Source organism: Phoxinus phoxinus, assembly GCF_949152265.1.
Source record: "Phoxinus phoxinus genome assembly, chromosome: 1".
Classification (NCBI taxonomy): Eukaryota; Metazoa; Chordata; class Actinopteri; order Cypriniformes; family Leuciscidae; genus Phoxinus; species Phoxinus phoxinus.
Window position 1 is genome coordinate 4,120,653 of NC_136876.1, and position 22,909 is coordinate 4,143,561.

A 22,909-nucleotide genomic window follows, 5' to 3' on the forward strand; every position below is an offset into this window, starting at 1 on the left:
TTATTTAATCAAGCTCTAAATACAGCTCGTTCTGGATCCATGGTAAGAAGTGACGTCACGGTACGAAGTGACGTACCAGCGTTTGCATATGACCGCCTCCAGCACAAGACAACTACGCTTTAAGCGCAAGACAACTACGCTCATTTCATATCGTTGTCGCGCCCGCGCTGCGCGCCTCACAAGTGTTCAGTCGACGGACAGCGAGTGGGTCTGTGTACAGGGAAATTACGATGCCGCAGATGTGCTGTTCCTGGCTGTGGACAAACAACATCTTTGAATACGCTGCGAAAGATCCAGTCGTCAGGGGAAAATGGATGCACTTTATTTTTTGCGGACGTCCCAGTCACGGCAGTGTTAGTTTAAGCATTTGTTCTATACATTTGAAGGATGACTGTTTTGAGAACAGACTGTTTTGAGCTTTGCCAGAAAACTGTTGCTCAAAGATAAGTCCGTGCCGACTATTCTGGGCTCAACAACGACGACGCAAACTGTAAGTAATGTATTTAAAACTTTAAACTACTTTTTAAATACGCTGAAAGATCCAGTCGTCAGGGAAAAATGGATGCACTTTATTTTTTGCGGACGTCCCAGTCACGGCAGTGTTCTATACATTTGAAGGATGACTGTTTTGAGGAAAAAATCCCAATATGATGCTTGGCTTTGCCAGAAAACTGTTGCTCAAAGATAAGTCCGTGCCGACTATTCTGGGCTCAATAACGACGACGCAAACTTACTTTTTACCATGGCTAATATAAACACATTTGTATAAGAGAATCTTGAAAATATGTCGCCTTTCTAGTAGGCCTACATGTGATAGAAAATTAAAAATGTTGCCTTATCAATGCTGCATCTTCTAAGATGGCCTGTCTGTGCATGCATTTTTGTCCGTGGTACACCCTATCATTTCATTGGAATTAGTTAAATAATGTTAAACTGTTAGCAAATTAAGCTATAGGATAATTATGCAACAATAATCCGTTTTCAAGTGTCTCGGGTTAATTTTTTTTTATTAATTCAAAATAGTTTCACTTTCCATGTGGACACGGGCTGATCCAGTCTTCGTTGTTGTGGTGATGGTTCATTTTCCTCTGATTCCGGCTCAAACATAATAAGGTTTTATCATTGCAAGAGCCATCGCTTCGCATGCATCACCCGCTATTAAACAGTTGCGCCGAATCCGCAAATGTTCTGGCTGGGGGCGTTAATAATTGCTGCATAGGCACTGACGTTAGCCAATCATAACAGTGGGCGTTAACACTGAACTCTTAAAGGGGAAACACCCCCAAAACAGACTGTGTGAATCAGAGGATGAGAAACAGGGTGGGAAAAGGTCATAAATCACTACATTTTAAAAGTTTTTTGTAAAAAAAACTATAGTAATACTATAATTGCACCTAAGGGAACATAATAATAAAATTTTAAAAAACATGTCATGACCCCTTTAATCTCGCATTATAATGACTTTAATCTCGAGATGGTTTTTTTTTTTTTTTATTGCCTGGCCCTAATCCTCTTCCGTAGGAAGTTCGCCCAAAAAAGTTGCTTTATTTTATGATAGTCCGGCATAACGAGATGAGACGTAGGCTACTCTCAGATAAAATAAAACATGATTGTGATGGCCTTTATTAGAGATGCTCCGATCAGCATTTTTGGGGCCGATCACCGATTACCGATCACCAAAATCATGATCTGCCGATTGCCGATCACAGAATGGCAGAGGAATGGGAATCTTTTATCTATAATCTAGCAGAGTTTGCACCATTTGTAGAAATGAAACTACCGGTAACTATGAGGTGGCAATAACTATTTTTTTCTGGAACAACCAATTATGAAAAACACCCCAAAACCAGAAGGTTGTTTATCAGACAAAAATTCATGAAAGACCTTTTGAAAGTCAAATTGAAGACATTTTAAGATCATAAAGTTTGAAATTTAAGACCTACACAACGCATTTAAAAACAGCAAATAACAAATAAAATTAGCATCAATATGCACTTTTTGTTTACATAGGCATTAAAATAATAACATAAATTATGGCTAGATTTTAAAAGAGTGTCTTGCAACGTGTTATCTACTAACATGTACAAGTGCAAATAAAGTTTTGACATAAAAGGTTTTATAAAAAGATAAACCTCATATTTCAGCCTTTAAATAGATTTTTTTATAAAAAGAATGAGTCAAAAAAAAGATAAATTACTGGCATTTACAATGCACATTATCTTTTATTATAATTGTAAAATTCGGTCCGATTTTCCCATGGCGTCTGTCGTTGCTATGCAATATGCTATGCGATATGTGAACGGCCCCTTAGCGAGCTCCCTCCAGTCAGGCCACGAGCTATACTGGCAGCTCGCGAGCGCCGTGTTGGAGACCCCTGCTCTCTAGACAGTGCCGCCGCTCCCATCACGCGCATCATCACGCGCTGTGCGCAGAGCTGGGGGGGCACCAAAAAAATAGCCTCCCGGAAGTTCCCTCAATGATGCCCGCGAATTAGTTAAAATCTCCGGAATCTAGAGCAAGCGCGCCCGCGAGACAGAGACCGTGCTCCAAACCGGGTAGCGCGTGCACGGCAGAGAGGGAGAGAGAGCAAGAGACCGCGCGCGTGTGCCTCATGAAGCGCATGTACCGGTAATATCACTATGTTGCCACTGACAAGCTCCGGTCTGCTGTTGAGTGACCGTGCGCCGCGCATGCAGGTGGAAAAAAGTTGCGCGAGTAATTTACGTCACGTGATCGGCTTTTCTGAGCGGTGCTTTTGGCATTCGCCGATCAAGTTATTTTTAGCCAATATCGGCCGATCATGATCGGCGGCCGATCAATCGGAGCATCACTAGCCTTCATGATTGGTCTGATTTCAAGCGTTCACTGTTTTTTTACTATGCGTATATTCCAGGGGCGGAGCGGGGGGGTGGCTAATTGGGCTTAAGCCCCGAATGTTTTGTCAAAAGCCCCGAATCTTTTAGGTTTTTTAAAATAACTTCAACTTTGTTTCATTTCCTCTCAGTCTTTCTGACTGGAGCGTCAAAAAATGAAACAAAAGCTCTATTACCGTGCGTGGTGGCGGACGGTAATGCATCGCGCATCACTCAGCTTGTTTGCCAACTGCCAATAAAAACTAACGAAGAATATAAATCTTCTTCTTCGTCGTTGTCATCAGGGGCTGGCGGGCTATTGTATGTTTTCACCTGCGTAGTAGCGAGCTTACTGGCTAACCGGCTGAAGTTAATATTATGGACATAACAAAGTTTTTTTATATGGAACACTAACAGTAAACCTCACCGGCCAGAGAGAGATTCAGAAGCAGCATCGGACGAACCGCGGACAAGTGTGTGCTGCGTTCACACCCGTTCACACCGAACGTAAATAGAGCGTCTGGCGCGAGTGATTTCAATCTTTAAGTCAATGTGAAGACGCGTTTACGCACGTCTGGAGGTCCTGCAGCGCGAATGACGTTTAGCACGGCGCGGCCGCGAATTCACCTCATTCGCGCGTCCAGTTTTTTTTTTTTTTTTTTTACTGAGTAGGCCTAACTATCATCATTTTCCCAGATAGTGTATAGATTTTTAGCCATTCTATTATCTCAAACAGCCTGAAAAAATAGTGCATTTAGCTGACGTAAATGGTAAAAAAATCTCAATCACAAATCTCGGATCACAAACAGAAGGCATTCAAACATGAAAGTGAGTTAAATTATTTGAAAAGTCTTTAATGCTGACAGAATTATCAGGCGCTCCCGTCTCCCGACTCAGGGAAACCCCGCCTCTGCTTGTAGCCACTCCTCTAGCCCGAGCTGGCCCGCTTTGGACCAAGGTATTCGACGGGCCAGAAATCCTGGCCGTTGGCCTCGAGTAAGCCCGATCAAGCCCCGGAAGTGGCAGTGGAAACGCAACTGGCCCTGGCACGCACTAGCCCGGCCCGGCCCGACCCGACAGTGGAAACGCGGCTATTGATGCTTTTCTGTTCCATCTTGAATAACGTGGCGCTTCCATAACACGTTGTTTCCCATAACAGAGAAGTAAAGCGCTGTTTCTCTGGCTTTTTCCAAGGCTCATTAAAATTGTGGCTTGACTTGATACACAGTCTAATGGTCTAATTCTAAAATAATCTAAATTTTAAAAATTGCTGTAGCAATTGTATGGGCCTTATGCGTATTCCTATTTGAGCCAATGCAGATGGATGAGGAATGAGCAAAGTTATTTCAGAGCAAGATCACCCCGAGTGTAAAGCCAAACGTGATTGGTTGTAGCGAGAACGTGCTGCGATTGGCCAGCTCAATGTGGCCGTTATCTGATTGGCTTGAGTACGCGGTGGGTGGAGTCCACTTATTTGTGGATTTCTCTGCACATGGACGCTAGAAGTGTTTCAAAATCCACAAATGCTTGCATTTTTTTTACAAATGCACAGGTTCACAAATAAATGCCAGGCAGAGTTGTGTTTGTAAAATAATAAAACATTAATAAATATTTTTTTATCTGCAAATCTCATTTAATTTATTTGTGAATTTCATATTTTTTTGTGAAACTCTTTACATTTGTTTGTGGATCTTAATCTATTTATTTGTGAATTAGATTTTTGTGTGTGTGTGTGTGTGTGTGTGTGAGAAACTCTTTACATTAATTTGAAGGTCTTAATCTATGTATTTGTGAATTTGATACATTTTTGACTTTTTTAAACTTTAAAAAAGTTCCTTCCACCTTTAGTAACTGGAGTCACTTCAGTTCTAAAATAATAATAATGGAAGGCTACAAGTAAAGCTGAATCTGCGTGGCCCTGATTGGCTGCAGGGGTGTCCCGTGCGCGCGTGCGTTGGAGGCCGATGACGTCACCGCTCGCTCACGCCGACTCTTCAGCGTCGAGTCTTCTGAGGTGAGGAGAGCAGTTCACGGTATTTCTCATCTTTACACAACCATCAAACAGACTTTATACAGTTTGTTTAAGCGACAGACTAATTTCTGTATTGTTTTCATCGATCACAGCGATACTTGAGCGTCTTTTCTGGCGTCTTCCTTCTGAAATAAACATGTAGTGCAGCAGCAGCGAGCATGAGGAGAACACGTTGAGTTCATTCAGTCCTGAGCGAGTTTGTGTTCGTTTGTGTGATTGTCTCGATGTTTGGACTGAAAACTGTTCCTGAATGTCAAGTCAAGAGGTAAAGTTTGAGATCTGTGAGGGAAATTGATGGGAAACGATCTCAAGTGTTACACTGATATAAGTTATTTACATTGATTGAGCCAACGTGAGACATTTAAATCAACTCTTAAATGTTAATAAATGAATAGCGTTTTACTCTTGGAACAATATTGCTTTGTGATGCTATTTATTTTTAAACTTTTTATGATCGTTATCAGTTTCAGCGCACATAAAATGTAATATTTTAATGATTTAGGCTAAGTACTTCGTGATTGTCATAAAATCTAACTATATTTAGATTCAAATGTACATATTATGCTGCTGTGATTATTTATCTGTAGTGGTTTATGAAGATAAATATCATATTAGTGATTGATGTTTTATCAATGTCATATTTTTTCTTTCAGTAGAGCAGTTTTACAGGCTTTTGTCATGTATCCTGACTCAAATAATGTGTTTCTAACAGCAAACACTCAGAATAAAGTGAGATGATCTGCTGATGATCCTGAATGGCTTGTTGAATGAGTGTTGATAGTCTGAGGCTCATCAATATTAACAGATCTGCTGAAAACACTCTTTATTTCATGACAATAGTTCCTGTTTTCTCATTTATTAGATCTCCTGAATCACATCATCAGTGAAGCTCCTCCAGCAATTCTCCAATAAATGCTGTAAATCCCCGTCAGCTACAAGTGAAGACGAGCATGAAAGCATCAGGAAGAGCTGAAATCTGCAGAGACTGAGTTTATTAAAGAGGACAGTGAGAACACGAGTGATCCAGAACCCTGCAGAATGAAACACACTGAAGATCCTGAAGAACAGAGAGGTTGGTGTTTATTCTTCATTCATTCATGATGCTGAAGAACATTCATGTTAGAAACATTCAAGCACTTCATCACATTTAGATAAACAGTTCAACTAATGGTACAGAATGTTCTGGGTTTTTCTTCAACAAATGGTCAGTAAAAGGGAGATTTGAGACATTTTTACATTGATTGTTAACATCAGATCAGGCTAAATACTATTTAACATTTATTTTATATCTGGTTTCCAATTTGCATCAGCATTACCAGAATTTTAGTCATTTTCAACATAATTTTTTATTTTTTTTAGGAACAATCAGTAAACACCAAGTTACTGATAAAGTTGTATTTGTCAAATATCATACAAGTTATTCATAGTTATAGAGATTCTTCTTACAGTAACTTTGGTAACAGGGTCGATGCATGTAGTCAATGCTACATGTAACCCGCAGCTACCCGTTTTATGGCGTAATAACTTGGGTACATGTGATCTATTTGTGTCTCGGACCAGATTACAGAAGGTAGGTTCGACTCACTGGAGTATAGGGAATTTATAACAGAAACTAAAGAAAGAAGGCAACTCAGACTCGAATGTAAATGTTAATTACTAAGAAATTAAATATATTGTTATTACGGAAAAAATTGAATCTTTTGACAAATAAAATGATATAAATAAACAAATAAACAGCAATAATAAACAGTAGTTCAGTTCACAATTGACACCTCAGTTCAATTTGGACATTTAGATTTCAAAAATCAAGATTTAAAACCAGATTTCACAATTCAAAAAACAGTGTCCAGATTAACAAAAGAAAAACAACTTCGGGAATCAGATTCAATGTTCAGCTGTCACTGAATATTTTTAGTTCAGTTCCGGTTCAATAGGAAAAATCCAACGATTGATCCAGGGAAAATCCAGAAGAGCAAAAAAAAAAAAACAATATAGCACAGTTCAGGGTGAGTATATTTTGCAGGGGTGGCTCTATACCACTTTTTCATGTCCGATACCGATACCACACACTTGAGTATCTGTCGATACCGATCTATACCGATACAATACCATATATTCCACACAGCTGACATGATAACTTAATAATTAAGTCCCTCCAGAAAAATGCTGAGTTTTTTTGTGATTGTTGCGGGCAAAAATCCTTGATTATGCGGCACGTTTTCTTGTACTAAAAAAAATGTGATGGAATATGCGGGATATTTATGCAATTTTATGCGATGAAATTGCGGGGAACTTGCAAAAATTACGGTTTGATGAAAAAGAGAGAAAAAAAATTTTCCCCCAACACCCTATTCACTAGGCTACTACTTTAATGTAAAGAGTAATTTCTTATTACTTCCTATGATAAGCAAGCATACTACCACACATAAAGTGCTGGGAATATTTCAGTTCTCATCTTGTTTTATTTCAGACCTTAATAAACACATGGCTCAAACTTACAAAACATTGATGAGTCGAACAAGTTCTGTAGCTTTACAAAATGAATATGCTACAACTTCTGTAAAAGTGGCAAAGTGGTTGTCCAGCGTCGACTTCCGCCTGTGGTCCGACACGCAGTTGCACGGAGTGCAAAATAATTTGCCCCCACTGTCATGTAACACACTGGGAAACTGCTTTGCGCGGTCTTTTGCGTTTATGTTTGTTGGCAAATGAGAATGATTTGCGGGCTTCATCATGGTTTCATCAGCATTACGGGGTTTGCAGCTTTTCAATGATGTCGCGCAATTACGTCACTTCATAACGTTCCCATGGCAACAAGGCAATGACTGCGCTTGTGTGAAGTAAACACAAATTTTTTTAACTTTCTGCTAAGATATGTGACTTTTTGCAACGAAAATGCAGGGATTATGAAATCATGCAAGCCCGCATATTTTGCGTGCGGAAATCTGCAATTTATGCGGCGAAAGTGCGGCGTATTTGAAAAAATGCACCCCCCGCATAAATATGCGGGCTTTAACTGATTTTGCATTGAATCATGCGATCGCATAATCGCGTTTTTCTGGAGGGACAATTGCTGAGAGGGCTCGCTTACCTCACTCACCTCTAGCTACCGTTCACGTGATGCCAGTGTTGCCAAGTCCGCGGTCTCTCCCACCCCGAAACGCGATTAGCTATTTTTAACAAGCAATTGGGCGGGATTTGTATGTGAAAATCTGGCAACTTTTGGCCAGTATCGGACAGTTCAGCAAAACAATAGATGTTTTAATTTTCCAGGTACGCTCAAGTAGATGGTTGGGTCGCCATGTCCAAACCACAGACAGAACATCCACGGCAGGGACAGATCAGGACTCAATAGGCAACGATCTCGATGAATTCAGGAACAGAAGAAAAACGAGAGAAAACAAAAAAAATACTGGCCTTGCAGAAACAAAGCCAAAAATAATCATTATTCAGCTGTTCAATAAACTTTAGATTAAATAAATTGTCTGGTTTATCACTCAATTTCCTATGCACTTAACATACATGCTAATCAACCACATGTTCACTTTTAGTACATTGAAACCTATGTACACAGCTAGCAAAGCTAGCGGCCCATGTAACATGTCTTCATAAATAACGTAACTACTTAAACAAATATACATAATAATATGAACCGTTAAACATCATTTACACAGTTATCATGAAACCGTCTTTAGATGCATGTCTGTCACATTACATTTCAAATGATAACTTTCCATATTTCAAAACCACTTGATATATATAGCCTACAATAGCAAAAATGGTACTCACCAAGGAAAAAGTAAGTGAAAGAGAAAAATAAAATAGTTTTCTTTTGGTTTGGCCTCAATCTAGATGGTTTCAGTCTTCTTTTAATGTGCGTTTCTAACTTTTCCCATTCGTCTCGATCTCTTCTTCTGTCGGCTTCCACTACATTTAAAGTGTGACTTGTAAGGATATTTTTCACTAAAATAATCTATTTTTAAAATTATTTTGATTGTCTTTCAGGAGTTATGAACAAGATGCACTGTCTTGCGTCAATCTGCGTCTTTTTCTCATTAGTCACAGTCTCTGCTGCTCTCGTTTTGGTTTCTTCGCGCTGTAAAAACGAACTCACTTCCCGGAGGCGGGACTAACCTCCGACCTCATCCAATCAAATCTTTCTTTGGCCAATTTCTTTTTCTAGATTTACTTTTGTAATATCATATAAAACTTAAATTTCTTATCTGTGTTCTTTTGTTATTAATACTAAACAGATATTAATAGTCAAGTCAAGAATATTTGTATAGCGCTTTTCACAATACAGATTGTATCAAAGCAGCTTCACAGTATTAAATTAAAATAATAATATTATTACATGTTTGGTAATGCTAATCAATAGTATTATTCATTGATTAATTAAATTGAATATCCCCGATAATACAAATAAAATAATTATAATTACTTTTAATTTAGTCCGTGACCTGGGTTACATGCAATTTGTGTAAAATGGACTGAGATTATTTTCTTGTCTTCCCATCATGCATCAGAAAGAGCCCAGATGATGTCACTTCCTGAGTGTCACAGTTTTAAGAAATGCTCTGTTTTTGAAAAGAGGAAAATCATGTCAGGAGTAACAGTGGAGTAACAGTGTTGAGTGAAATCATGTCAGGAGTAACAGTGTTGAGTGAAACATGTAGGACTAACATGTTCATTTAAAACTAGTTAAAGCCACAGCCACTCACTTCGCTCTACACTTTGAGCATGTGAAGTTTTCTACAGACACTGCAATGATCGTGAAATGACGTCACATTCTGTGGCAGCTTTTTCACAAACATAAATTGAACGTATAATAATAATAAAAATAAACAATGCCACTTGAATGCTAAATGCTTGTTATTTCTCACAGGGTTTGTTCACCTGAGCTTGTGTTTCTGGTTTCCCACTTTCACATGCGCATGAATGGAAGTCTATAAAGGAAAAGTCTAGTGTGAACCGCCATTAATAATAAAAACGTTTTTAGTAAAATAAATATCAATCTCAAAGTTGGTGTCAAAACATGGCTGTATTGTATATTTTAATGTTAATATCATGTTAGATAATTGTGTCATTGATCAAATATATTTAATAGTTCTTGCTAAAGAAACATGGGATCTGTGCCTATAATGTTTTAAAAATAATAATTGGAAGATAAATTTCCCTCATTCATGGAAAGTTTCAAGGACATATAATCAAATTATAAAAAGGCATGAAATTATCATAATTTATTATAACAGTTGTCTACTTTCTACCATTACATCAGGGCTCACTTTCATGTCCTTTCACTTTCATTTCTCTCTTTGAAGATAATTATTTTGATGTACTAAAAATTAAATGTAAAACATTTTCTTTGATTTTAGACCTGATGGAAGTGAAGGAGGAGAGTGAAGAACTGAGAGAAGTGAAGGAGGAGAGTGAAGAACTGAGAGAAGTGAAGGAGGAGAGTGAAGAACTGAGAGAAGTGAAGGAGGAGAGTGAAGAACTGATGGAAGTGAAGGAGGAGAGTGAAGAACTGAGAGAAGTGAAGGAGGAGAGTGAAGAACTGAGTAAAGTGAAGGAGGAGATTGAAGAACTGAGAGAAGTGAAGGAGGAGAGTGAAGAACTGAGTAAAGTGAAGGAGGAGAGTGAAGAACTGAGAGAAGTGGAGGAGGAACATCATGTCCAACCTGGAGGAAAACCTTTGAGTCGCTCAAAGACTAAACGGACTAAAAATACATTTCTAAAGAAAAGAAGAGCCAAGAAATCTTACACCTGCACTCAGTGTGGAAACAGTTTCCCAGCCAAACAAAGTCTTGATAAACACATGAGGATCCACACTGGAGAGAAGCCGTTCACATGTGATCAGTGCGGGAAGAGTTTCAGTCAATCATCACACCTTAATCTTCACATGAGGATCCACACTGGAGAGAAGCCGTTCACATGTGATCAGTGCGGGAAGAGTTTCAGTCAATCATTATCCCTTAATCTTCACATGAGGATCCACACCGGAGAGAAGCCGTTCTCATGTGATCAATGCGGGAAGAGTTTCAGTCAATCATCACACCTTAATCTTCACATGAGGATCCACACTGGAGAGAAGCCGTTCACATGTGATCAGTGCGGGAAGAGTTTCAGTCATTCATCAAACCTTAATGTTCACATGAAGATCCACTCCGGAGAGAAGCCGTTCTCATGTGATCAATGCGGCAAAACATTTATTAGTGCATCAGACCTGAAGAGACACCTGACAGTTCATACGGAGGAGAAGCCGCATTCATGTTCTGTGTGTGGAAAGAGTTTTTCACGGCTGAACACTTTACATACACATGAGAAAACTCACACTGGTGTGAGAGAGTACATGTGCTTTGAGTGTGAGAAGACTTTTACTACAGCAAACAGTTTAAAACTGCACCAGAGAATTCACACTGGAGAGAAACCTTACAAGTGTTCACACTGTGACAAGAGATTCAGTGTGTCATCATCTCTGAAAACACATGAGATGATCCACACTGGAGAGAAACCTTACAAGTGTTCACACTGTGACACGAGATTCAGTGTGTCATCATCTCTGAAAACACATGAGATGATCCACACTGGAGAGAAACCTTACAAGTGTTCACACTGTGACACGAGATTCAGTGTGTCATCATCTCTGAAAACACATGAGATGATCCACACTGGAGAAAAACCTTACAAGTGTTCACACTGTGACAAGAGATTCAGTATGTCATCATCTCTGAAAAGACATGAGAGGATCCACACTGGAGGAAAACCTTACAAGTGTTCACACTGTGACAAGAGATTCAGTCTGTCTTCATATCTGAAAAGACATGAGAGGATCCACACTGGAGAGAAGCCGCACACGTGTGATCAGTGCGGAAAGAGTTTTTCTATTAAAAGGAACCTGAAGCGACACATGAAGATCCATACAGTGGAGAAACCACATAAGAACTATAACCTGTTCAAGAACTACAGGAAACTATGATCTCTGTAATTGCAAACAAAGGTTTCTGTAACAAATATTAAGTTCTGCTTTTCTGATGTATCAAACACTTGTGTCATGCAATAAAATGCAAATTAATTATTTAAAAATCATACAATGGGATTTTCTGGATTTTTGTTTTAGATTCCGTCTCTCACAGTTGAAGAGTACCTATGATACAAATTACAGACCTCTACATGCTGTGTAAGTAGGAAAGCCTGCAAAATCCCCACTGTATTTGCTTGAATGTAAACCGGAGATTGTGATCAATAAACCGCAGGTTTTTGTTGTTATGACTGCATCTCCGTGTGTGCTTTATGGACGTGTATCGGGAGAGACTCCTCCGCTAACCTCAAAGGGCTAAAGAAAGTTTTAAAGAAGATTAGCCTCAACAATTATTGAAGAAAACTCGCACTAGAGATCGATCGACGAGATCGAAAGGGCTGTACTATGAATTATCTTCTCAAGAAATCTTGGAAGCTGTGCTGTTCACAGCTGAAATGAAGGGAGGCGATTTATGAATAAACAACGCATCAGCTGTGAGTACGAGAGTGTAAACAAGCAGCACAACTGATCAATGAATCTTTAGCCGCGTTTCCACCGAAATTACCCGGAACAATTTGTCCCAGGAACTTTTTTTTGCCCCAGACCGGTTGCCAGAAAGCACTCAATACTTAGTTGGGGCTCCTTTTGCCTGAATTACTGCAGTAATGCGGCGTGGCCTGGAGTCGATCGGTCTGTGGCACTGCTCAGGTGCTAGGAGAGCCCAGGTTGCTCTGATAGTGGCCTTCAGCTCTTCTGCATTGTTGGGTTTGGCGTATCGCATCTTCCTCTTCACAATACCCCATAGATTTTCTATAGGGTTAAGGTCAGGCGAGTTTGCTGGCCAATTAAGAACAGGGATACCATGGTCCTTAAACCATCAGGTACTGGTAGCTTTGGCACTGTGTGCAGGAACAGTCACAGTCACTGACTGTGGAAACTTTACACTGGACTTCAAGCAACGTGGATTGTGTGCCTCTCTATTCTTCCTCCGGACTCTGGGACCTTGGTTTCCAAATGAGATGCAAAATTTGCTCTCATCAGAAAAGAGAACTTTGGTCAACTGTGCTTTATTAAATCAACGCCGTCAACGCAGCAGTCAACCAGGACATTTTCAGAGCACTTCATGCTTCCTTCATTTTCCAGCAGGATTTGCACCTGCCCACACTGCCCAAATAACCAAAACCTGGTTCAATGACCATGGTATTGTTAGGGGTTAACAGTTATAAGACCCGAGACCAGATATGTAGAAAAGATGACCAGGAGTTGTGAGGTTCAATCAAAAAGATAAAAATTTACTGAAGAATAGTTTGCAGTTTCATTGGTAGAGCGAGCGTCAAAGTCTCACGAGGAGGTCGCAAGCCAACTCTACCTTACACAAAATCATACACCAATTATACCATTTTGCAAGGGCAAGCATTGCATCATCATACATCTGATTGGCTAAGAGAATATAGAACCATAAACAATTTCACACATGTGAGCAGATAAAAGGTGCCTATCGCCATTAGTTAGGATAGCTGTCGCCAATCCTCAGATTTAGGTCAGCGTTGACCTCGCAGGTTAGAGGAGAGCGCCGATGAGGATGAGCGTTGTGTCCCAAATGCCTACGTAGAAAGTCAAACACACACACACAGAACATCACCAAATAACATTGCCAAGGCCGAAGAGTGCTTGAGCTTCGTATTATCAGTTAACCAAAACATAGCTCCTCAGGAAGAAAGGCAGAGAAATGGCATTGCTCTCTAGAGAAAATATATAATTTCACAAGCACAAAAGAATATAGAAATGATTATGTGATAATGCATATATATATTTGATTATTGATTTGTATAAAAGTAATGTAAGCATTCAAAAGGATATGGAATGAAATATATATATAACTGACTGAAGAGACAAGGGATTTTGACCGCCCCTTCAGTCCCCCGTTTTAGACCTATGTGGGGTCCAATACCGCCACGTCTGGTCTAACAAGTGAGGTCACTACGGAAGGTGGAGTGGTGACTTATGATTCCCTGGCGGGTCACAAGAGTCTCTTCGCCTCTTTACGGACATGCTGGAAACTAAAAATTCCAGTCCCCATTCCAAGGCTCTCCCACCTTCCACTCACAACAGGGCATCAATGTTGTTCCTCCTCAGTTTGTCGCTCAGGCGGTTCGTCAAGAAGACCTGCAAATATATGAGAAGAAGAAACGAACACACATACACACACAAAAACATAAAAGAGCCAACCCACGCCTCCACTTCTATCCCACCGACCGTTTTGCATAATGAGGGTATTACCGGGATAATTTGGGGAGTGACCAAGCCAAAAGGTCACCGTCTCATTTCCGTCCAAGCGATAGCAGCGATCATTAACGTTCTGATACATGGTTGGAATTAAATTTAGACCCTCAGTTGAATTTAGGCATGGGTATTGAACCCATGATGGACGGTTATAAATCTCCTCACCATCCCAGTGAGTGGAGAACGCATGGAGTCTACCGGTCCAAATTGAAATCTGAATACATCAGGAATGATAAGGCTATTATAATCAAAGCTACAAACGAGAGAGGGAGTGCCAATCGAATGATGGCCCACCTCACTTTCAGTCGTTTGGTATTTCGCACTTCTTCCTAAAGAATTAGCAGCTTCAATATATCGTCGGATTCCGCCATCTGTAATGATAAAACATAGTTACAGAATTTTTACACTATCACACATATAAACAACAGACCTTTACTGTTTACGAGATAGTTCGTTATTATGATGCGGTGATTTGGTTGTAACCTTTATCGAGTGGTTTCACCTGTGACCAATGTCTCCAGACAGTACCCAGAACCCCTCTGTCAAGTAAAACAGATGTATTAGTTGTCAAGAGCACCTGGTAAGGTCCATCGAATTTTGGACCTAGAGGAGAAACAATCTCTCTTTGCAACATTACATTGTCACCTATTTCAGGCAAGGCAGGCATGTAACGACCTGTCATTATTTCACAAGGGCTGATCTGAGTAGTTTTGTTAGGACTGGCTCTCATACTTAAAAGAATCATTGGAACAGCTGCGTGCCACCCTTTCCCCCACTCCAACAATCTCTTTCTCAATGACGTTTTAAGTGTTCTGTTTGTACGTTCAATGGAGCCGCTAGACTGAGGCCTAAACGGGATGTGGAAGTGTTGTTTCACTCCCATCAATTTATGACATTTTTCATTACCTTTCCCGTGAAATGGGTACCCTGATCTGAATCAATTTGTAAGGGTAAGCCCCATCTTGGGAAAATTTCATTCATTACTTTTGCGGTTGCGTCTGCGGTGCAGTTTCTCAGTGGAAATGCCTCCACCCATCTGGAGAAAAGATCAACAATCATTAGAATGTATGTGAACCCTCCACTAGGGGGCAATGGACCTATGAAATCAATTTGGAGGTGTGTCCACGGACCCTGAGGTCGAGGGGCATGTCCTAAGGCAGGGATGCTCAACTTCAGTCCTGGAGGGCCACCGTCCCGCAGAGTTTAGCTCCAACCCTAATTAAACACACCTGAACAAGCTAATCAATGTTTTCAGGATTACTAGAAAAGAGCTTTTGTCAGGGTTGAAGCTAAACTCTGCAGGACAGTGGCCCTCCAGGACCGAAGCCGAACATCCCCGTCCCAAGGGAATTTTCAGCTTTGAGGAAGAATTAACCTTAAGGCATACTAAACATCTCTTACAGAAATCATTGCAAGAAGCCCTCAGCTTTGACCACCACCAGGTTTTTGAAATCATTGCATGTAATTTCTCAGGCCCTGCATTTGCCAACCCATGATACAAGGACATTAGTTCGGTTCGAGCAGAAACAGGGCAAACAAAGCGTCCATTAAATTTCCAAAGTCCTTCAGAATTTTTCTGTGCTCCTAACTTTGTCCACTGTTCTATCTCTTCATGGTCATCCTCTGCATAAAGTTCAAAAATGTCTCTGTAAGTCTCATTCTCAGTGTCTGCAGCGTGGTTCCCTTTGGCTTCCGGGGAGCTGTCAGTAGCGTGCCCGGTGACTTTGATGACTGCTCCTTCTGCGGGAAGATCACAGGCATTCATAAGTTCTTTTACCTGCTGTTGATGTGAGATAGGAAGTCATGCGGTAGTCAGAAATCCCCTGCGCCTCCATACGGGGCCGAAGCGTGTACATGAAAGCTGGAGCCGTCCACGAACAAGTTCATAGCATTAGACAGGGGTTCAGATTGAAGAGGGCTTTGGCTGTCCGTCTCGATCAGTCGGGCACAGTTGTGTGCAGTTCCTTCTTCTGGAAGCAAGGAGGCAGGATTGATAGCAGTTTCAATGTCAATTTGTATGTCCACATTTTTACTCAAGAGAGTGGTCTCCCATTTGGCTCGTCGTTGATTAGAGATGGAGCCTAAACGGGTATTTGTTAACAGTTTCAAAATCTGGTGTCTGGTGTGCAGTATCACCTTTTGATGTGTCACAATGTCACTGCCCACTCTGCACAGTCACATATCAACAGGCACGGATGTTGCCCTGCCATTGAAACAGGAATAGGAGCAGAATAATATCCTACCATCCCATACGAGTTCCGGCCCGAAACCTTTTGACCCAGAGCAGCGGAGTAAGACCGGGTCCCCACCCATGTCCATAGGTGGAAAGGCCTGCTGGCATCGGCATGTCGTAATGCTGGGGAGGAAGCAAGAGTTTCTTTGATACTCACGAAAGCCTCCTCCATCTCCTCAGTCCAGTCGATCAAATCCGATCCAGGTCTTCCTCCTTTCAGTGCCTCTGTGAGTGGTTTAGAGAGTTTAGTCTATTCAGAAACATACTGGCGGCAGTAATTCAAAAGACCCATCACTTGCCTTAAACCAGTGACAGTGTTTGGCTTTGGAAGTTCAATAATAGCTTTAACTCGTTCGGGGGGGATGCGTCGGCCACGCACCCCCACAATCTGTCCCAGATAAGTCACTTCAGGTAATGCTAGCTGTGCTTTCTTCAAGTTCACTTTGAATCCCCCGTTTTGGAGGGCCTTCAAAACAGTCTGAATAGTTTCAGCTCCCTCTCGTGCTTCATTTCTAAAAGGGTATTGTCTTTTGGCTTCATGCAAGGGACCTGGAATGCTCAGAGGCTGAATCTGTGCCAGACCACAATCATATTTGTCTTTTGCCCATACATTTGGGAATTTAGAAATTATAAACTTCCACTCAGGGCAAGCGTCAGCGATACTCACAGAATCAGCCACTGCACATCTCTCCTCATGGTGGGGGCCAGTCTGAGATAAGCGAATTGTTTCATTGCAGCCAAGCACTAGCTTATGTTTAGAAAGCAAAACATCAGCTTCAAGGTTTTTCAAAATGTAAACACCAATAATTGTCCCTACAGTGTTTTCTCCTACCCAAAATTCAGTCTAATATACATTTTCAGAGTTAGAAATGGTTAGAGGGACAGAAACAGATTTGTGATACACCTGTTTGCCATTTAGACCTTCTATATACAAAGTTTCAGAAGTGATTTCAAGATCGAGATCGGTAATTGATACAGTTGCGCCCGTGTCAATCAAAGCAATGCATTGCCGGCCTCCTAACAACGCGTTTATGAATGGGCGGGTGTCTGCATAATTACATGAACCGGAGGCCGCTGACCCCTATGCGTCACCGATCAGCTGTCTCAGATTTTCCAGCTCAGACTGAGACAGATGGTGGGGAGCGTTTTTGGGGCTATTGCTGCTGGAAGCATCATTTTTAGGACCTTCCTTTTTCGCAGTTCCCTGATTTTTATTTTTATGGCAGTGTCTAACAACATGGCCATCCCTACCACAATTTCTGCATTTACTAGTGGGTTTTCCATGGGGGAAAGTTCAAGATTTCTGACCCCCGATTTTAACTCAGTTTGCTTTGCTTGCATAGCTGGAATCACTGACATTTTATACGGTGGGGGGTTAAAACAGCCACATTCAACAGTCCGCGAGCCTCAGCATAGGGTCCATCATACTGGTTCTCAGTCTGACCGGCTAAAGCTGCCGCCTGAACAGTCTGAGAAGAGATGGTGGGGGCGGAGGGAGCACGAGAGACCGTCTCACATTTCGCAGCTCTCTCAGCCTGATCACACACTGCCTTTAGACCTTCACTCAAACTGCACAGATCAGATCCTATCTCTCGTCCGATAATTTTTGTCATCCTATCAAGCTGGACCACCCATTAATCATGTCAGGGATTGCTTTTTCAGGAGTTATTGGTATACCACCCATCTTACAAATCCATGAATAGGCAAACACGGATAAAAATTTGACTTTATCAGCTTCCTTTTTTGTTTGCAGCCAGTCTAACTGCTGTGTGATTTTCCAATCAGAATCAAACCCCTGACTGACCATTTTCTTAATGAGCTGTGCGTATTTCTTTGATTTGAGCCCGTCAGAGCAGAGCTGTTTACAGCGTTCGCTCTCTTCTATTTGGTCAGGACTATTTTCTTTATCAGTCATTCTTATTGGTCACAGATGAAAAACCACCACAGAAAAAAGATTTAGCAGCAACAACAATAAATTTGGCGGAAAAATACGTTTAGCAACAACAGTGAGACTTCTACACAATGAAACTACAAAGTATGTTTCGCTTCCCAAGTCACATACTGGTCTATGCCAATTTGGGTCACACTATATATATTTTATTTGTTTGGGACCGTTCCTGATGCATCCCTGGCAAACAACCCTATATTTTACTATTTTTATTTTTTTTTATTAATCTAACTAACATCTTGTTCCCTACCTGCCTGAATCACTAACTTCGGGGTACCCCTATCTGAGATGGAAGAGATTGATCAGGTTTTGCGGTGCCACTGGACCTAATCCAGGGACGCCCTCTGCTGGGGTGGTGTACCACACCCGTATTGCCCCACTGGGCCCCCACAGAGTGCGTATCACTTTTGCTGTTTTAAACAAAACAGCAACCCTTTATACTCTCGTAGTATAAATAATCTTCACTCGCCTCGTCGGAGTGAAGCTCTCCCGTTCCCCTTCAAAATCTCTTCCAATCAGACAGCCCTAATAATTAATAAAATCTCTTTCTACCTTGTTTGCTGATTTGCCAGAGATGTCACCACAGAATGGTTGCCCGCGAATCCTCCACCAAAACTGTTAGGGGTTAACAGTTATAAGACCCGAGACCAGATATGTAGAAAAGATGACCAGGAGTCGTGAGGTTCAATCAAAAAGATAAAAATTTACTGAAGAATAGTTTGCAGTTTCATTGGTAGAGCGAGCGTCAAAGTCTCACGAGGAGGTCGCAAGCCAACTCTACCTTACACAAAATCATACACCAATTATACCATTTTGCAAGGGCAAGCATTGCATCATCATACATCTGATTGGCTAAGAGAATATAGAACCATAAACAATTTCACACATGTGAGCAGATAAAAGGTGCCTATCGCCATTAGTTAGGATAGCTGTCGCCAATCCTCAGATTTAGGTCAGCGTTGACCTCGCAGGTTAGAGGAGAGCGCCGATGAGGATGAGCGTTGTGTCCCAAATGCCTACGTAGAAAGTCAAACACACACACACAGAACATCACCAAATAACATTGCCAAGGCCGAAGAGTGCTTGAGCTTCGTATTATCAGTTAACCAAAACATAGCTCCTCAGGAAGAAAGGCAGAGAAATGGCATTGCTCTCTAGAGAAAATATATAATTTCACAAGCACAAAAGAATATAGAAATGATTATGTGATAATGCATATATATATTTGATTATTGATTTGTATAAAAGTAATGTAAGCATTCAAAAGGATATGGAATGAAATATATATTTAACTGACTGAAGAGACAAGGGATTTTGACCGCCCCTTCAGTATTACTGTGTAAGTACTGTGTGATTTCATGTAATATTCTAATTTTCTGGGATTTTCATTTCGTGGGTTTCATAAGCTGTAAGCCATAAACATCAAAATGATAACAAATAAAGGCTTGAAATATCTCACTTTGCATGTAATGAATATAATATATTAGTTTCACCTGTTAAGTTGAATTCTTGAAATAAATCAACTTTTTGATGATATTCTAATTTCATGACCAGCACCTGTACATGGTTGAACTGGACCTTGTATCAAACTTGAAATTGATTGTATCCAAACTCCCATACAAGCTCCGCAAAGGTGGCGGACAGTAACTTTTGAGTCATTCCAAAGAATGAATACTCATATTAGATTTCTAAATCTTGTAGAATTTCTGGAAATTCATTCTGAGATTTTACGCCATCCAGTCTTCGGAGATATCAAAGATCCTACTCCTGCTAAAGGTACAGTTGTAAAATTCAGAGCAACCAGCGTGAGGATACCTACAAGGGGCAGCAGCTTCGTTACTACAGTGAAACGAGACGATGACCAAACTAGCAGAGAGGCATCTAAAGTGTAGCTGCAAGCAGGCACCCATGTTGCTGTTTTGACCTCATGTAGTTTTTGCCAAGGTAACCATGCACTAACTGACTGCAAAATACACACACATAAATCTACATTTGAAAGAAACTACTTGTGGATTGATTGGAATAAATCAATACGTGGGAATTGAGTTTCAGTCAATCATCATCCTTTAATCTTCACATGATGATCCACACTGGAGAGAAGCCGTTCTCATGTGATCAATGCGGCAAAACATTTCTCTGTGCATCAGCCCTGAAGAGACACCTGACAGTTCATACGAAGGAGAAGCCGCATTCATGTTCTTTGTGTGGAAAGAGTTTTTCACGGCTGAACACTTTACGTGCACATGAGAAAACTCACACTGGTGTGAGAGAGTACATGTGCTTTGAGTGTGAGAAGACTTACTACAGCGAACAATTTAAAACAGCACCAGAGAATTCACACTGGAGAAAAATCTTTCAAGTGTTCACACTGTGACAAGAGATTCAGTGTGTCAGCAAATCTGAAAACACATGAGAGGATCCACACTGGAGAGAAGCCGCACACGTGTGATCAGTGTGGAAAGAGTTTCTCTATTAGAAGGAACCTGAAGATACACATGAAGATCCATACAGTGGAGAAACCACTTAAGAACTATAACCTGGTTAAGAACTACAGGAAACTATGATCTCTGTAATTGCAAACAAAGGTTTCTGTAACAAATATTAAGTTCTGCTTTTCTGATGTATCAAATACTTGTGTCATGCAATAAAATGCAAATTAATTATTTAAAAATAATACAATGGGATTTTCTGGATTTTTGTTTTAGATTCCGTCTCTCACAGTTGAAGAGTACCTATGATAAAAATTACAGACCTCTACATGCTATGTAGGAAAGCCTGCAAAATCCCCACTGTATTTGTTTGAATGTAAACCGGAGATTGTGATCAATAAACCGCAGCTTTTTGTTGTTTTGACTGCATCTCCGTGTGTGCTTTATGGACGTGTATCGGAAGAGACTGCTCCGCTAACCTCAAAGGGCTAAATACATTTTTAAAGAAGATTAGCCTCAACAATTATTGAAGAAAACTCGCACTAGAGATCGATCGACGAGATCGAAAGGACTGTACTATGAATTATCTTCTCAAGAAATCTTGGAAGCTGTTGTTGTAAAGTTTTTCTTGATTGAAGCAGAGACCAGTGAGACTTTTGGATCACGTTCAAATTAGAAGTTCTTCTTTTATTGAGCGCCGCTGCATGTTCCAAAATCAGTCTTTGAAAGAAAGAAGATTGAAAGATAAAAGAAAGTTGATAGATGGAAGTCGAAAATTAAGTTGATAGATGGAAGTCGTAAGAAGATTGAAAGAGAAAAGAAAGTTGATAGATGGAAGTTGATGTAAAATACGTCCGACTGTTTGCACTGTATTTTATTATTTTATTTTCCAAACTGTGATTCAGGAAGATTTTATTAATTTTTAGGGCTGTCTGATTGGAAGAGATTTTGAAGGGGAACGGGAGAGCTTCACTCCGACGAGGCGAGTGAAGATTATCTATACTACGGAGAGTATAGAGGTTCGCTGTTTGTTTAAAACAGCAAAAGTGAAACGTGCTCTGTGGGGGTCCAACTGGGCAATACTGGTGTGAGGCACCACCCCAGCTGAGGACATCCCTGGATTGTAGGTCCAGTGACACCGCAAACCTGCTCAATCACTTCCATCTCAGATAGGGTCTTAATTATTCTTATTTCTTTTGATTATTTTAATTTCTTCTATGTAAAGCACTTTGAATTACCACTGTTTAGCTTTGCATTTACTGAATGAACACTGTGCCACTGTTCTTCCGACTGTTTGCACTGTATTTTATTTTCTAAACTGTTTTAATTATTCTTATTTATTTTATTATTTATTTTATTATTTTAATTTCTTCTATGTAAAGCACTTTGAATTACCACTGTGTATGAAATGTGCTATATAAATAAACTTGCCTTGCCTTGCCTAGGCTATTTGGGTCTCACTCACTTCACATCGTAATTTCTGTGTGGTAACGGGGAACTTCTTGCGAAAATAAATACTTTTATAAAAGACAATTTGACTCGGAGTGTCTCTTACGCAGTGATGATGATTAAAGACAAAGTTTTTGCCACAACAGGCTTGCTAAGTCTGGACTTTCTGATGGCCTTCAGTGTTATTGACTCGACCACACTTATTGCTCTAAGTTTCAAATAGATTCAAATCTAAATTAAAAACTTGGCACAATATTTTAAAGTGGGGAATATGTTTATCAGACACCTAAAGCATTACAAATATATAACAGTTTGAAAAAGACATTTGTCATTACATAATGTACAGAGTCATGTAATTATGTAAAGATGATGTAAATGTTCTTTTTTGCTTTTTTGGAAATCCAGGGAGGCGAACAATATAGCCAGAAAAGACATACATGTGAGAATATTTCAGTTGGGGATCATCAAGGTTTGTTTATTAGACATCTTACAGCCTAAAAATACAAAAGTTAGAAAACATATATTAATAGGGTCCATAGGGGAGGAGTTCAAGTGATCCAATGTCACCATTTTTTTTAATTGTTTGGTGTTTATTTGAGTTTGTATGCACTATACATCATCTAATCATGACAATCCTCATATCTATCAATGCAAAGATGAAG

At 40.3% G+C, this 22,909-nt stretch overlaps 1 protein-coding gene across 4 annotated transcripts in view; it reads left to right on the plus strand.

The window, feature by feature from the left end:
• LOC306996785 (uncharacterized protein) overlaps window positions 1-12,113 on the plus strand; it is a 58,975-nt gene extending 46,862 nt beyond the window's left edge. The window contains exons 1-3 of one of the 4 annotated variants that reach the window (XM_079609679.1): window positions 4,773-4,866; window positions 5,747-5,956; window positions 10,260-12,113. In XM_079609679.1, the coding sequence (XP_079465805.1) occupies window positions 5,923-5,956; window positions 10,260-11,863 (1,638 nt within the window). In that variant the 5' untranslated portion in view covers window positions 4,773-4,866; window positions 5,747-5,922 and the 3' untranslated portion in view covers window positions 11,864-12,113. Of the gene's footprint in view, window positions 1-4,772; window positions 4,886-4,923; window positions 5,150-5,746; window positions 5,957-10,259 lie in introns of those variants that run through there. The other 3 variants (XM_079609680.1, XM_079609677.1, XM_079609678.1) reach the window with 3 other exon arrangements.
• Window positions 12,114-22,909: the final 10,796 nt, after the last annotated feature.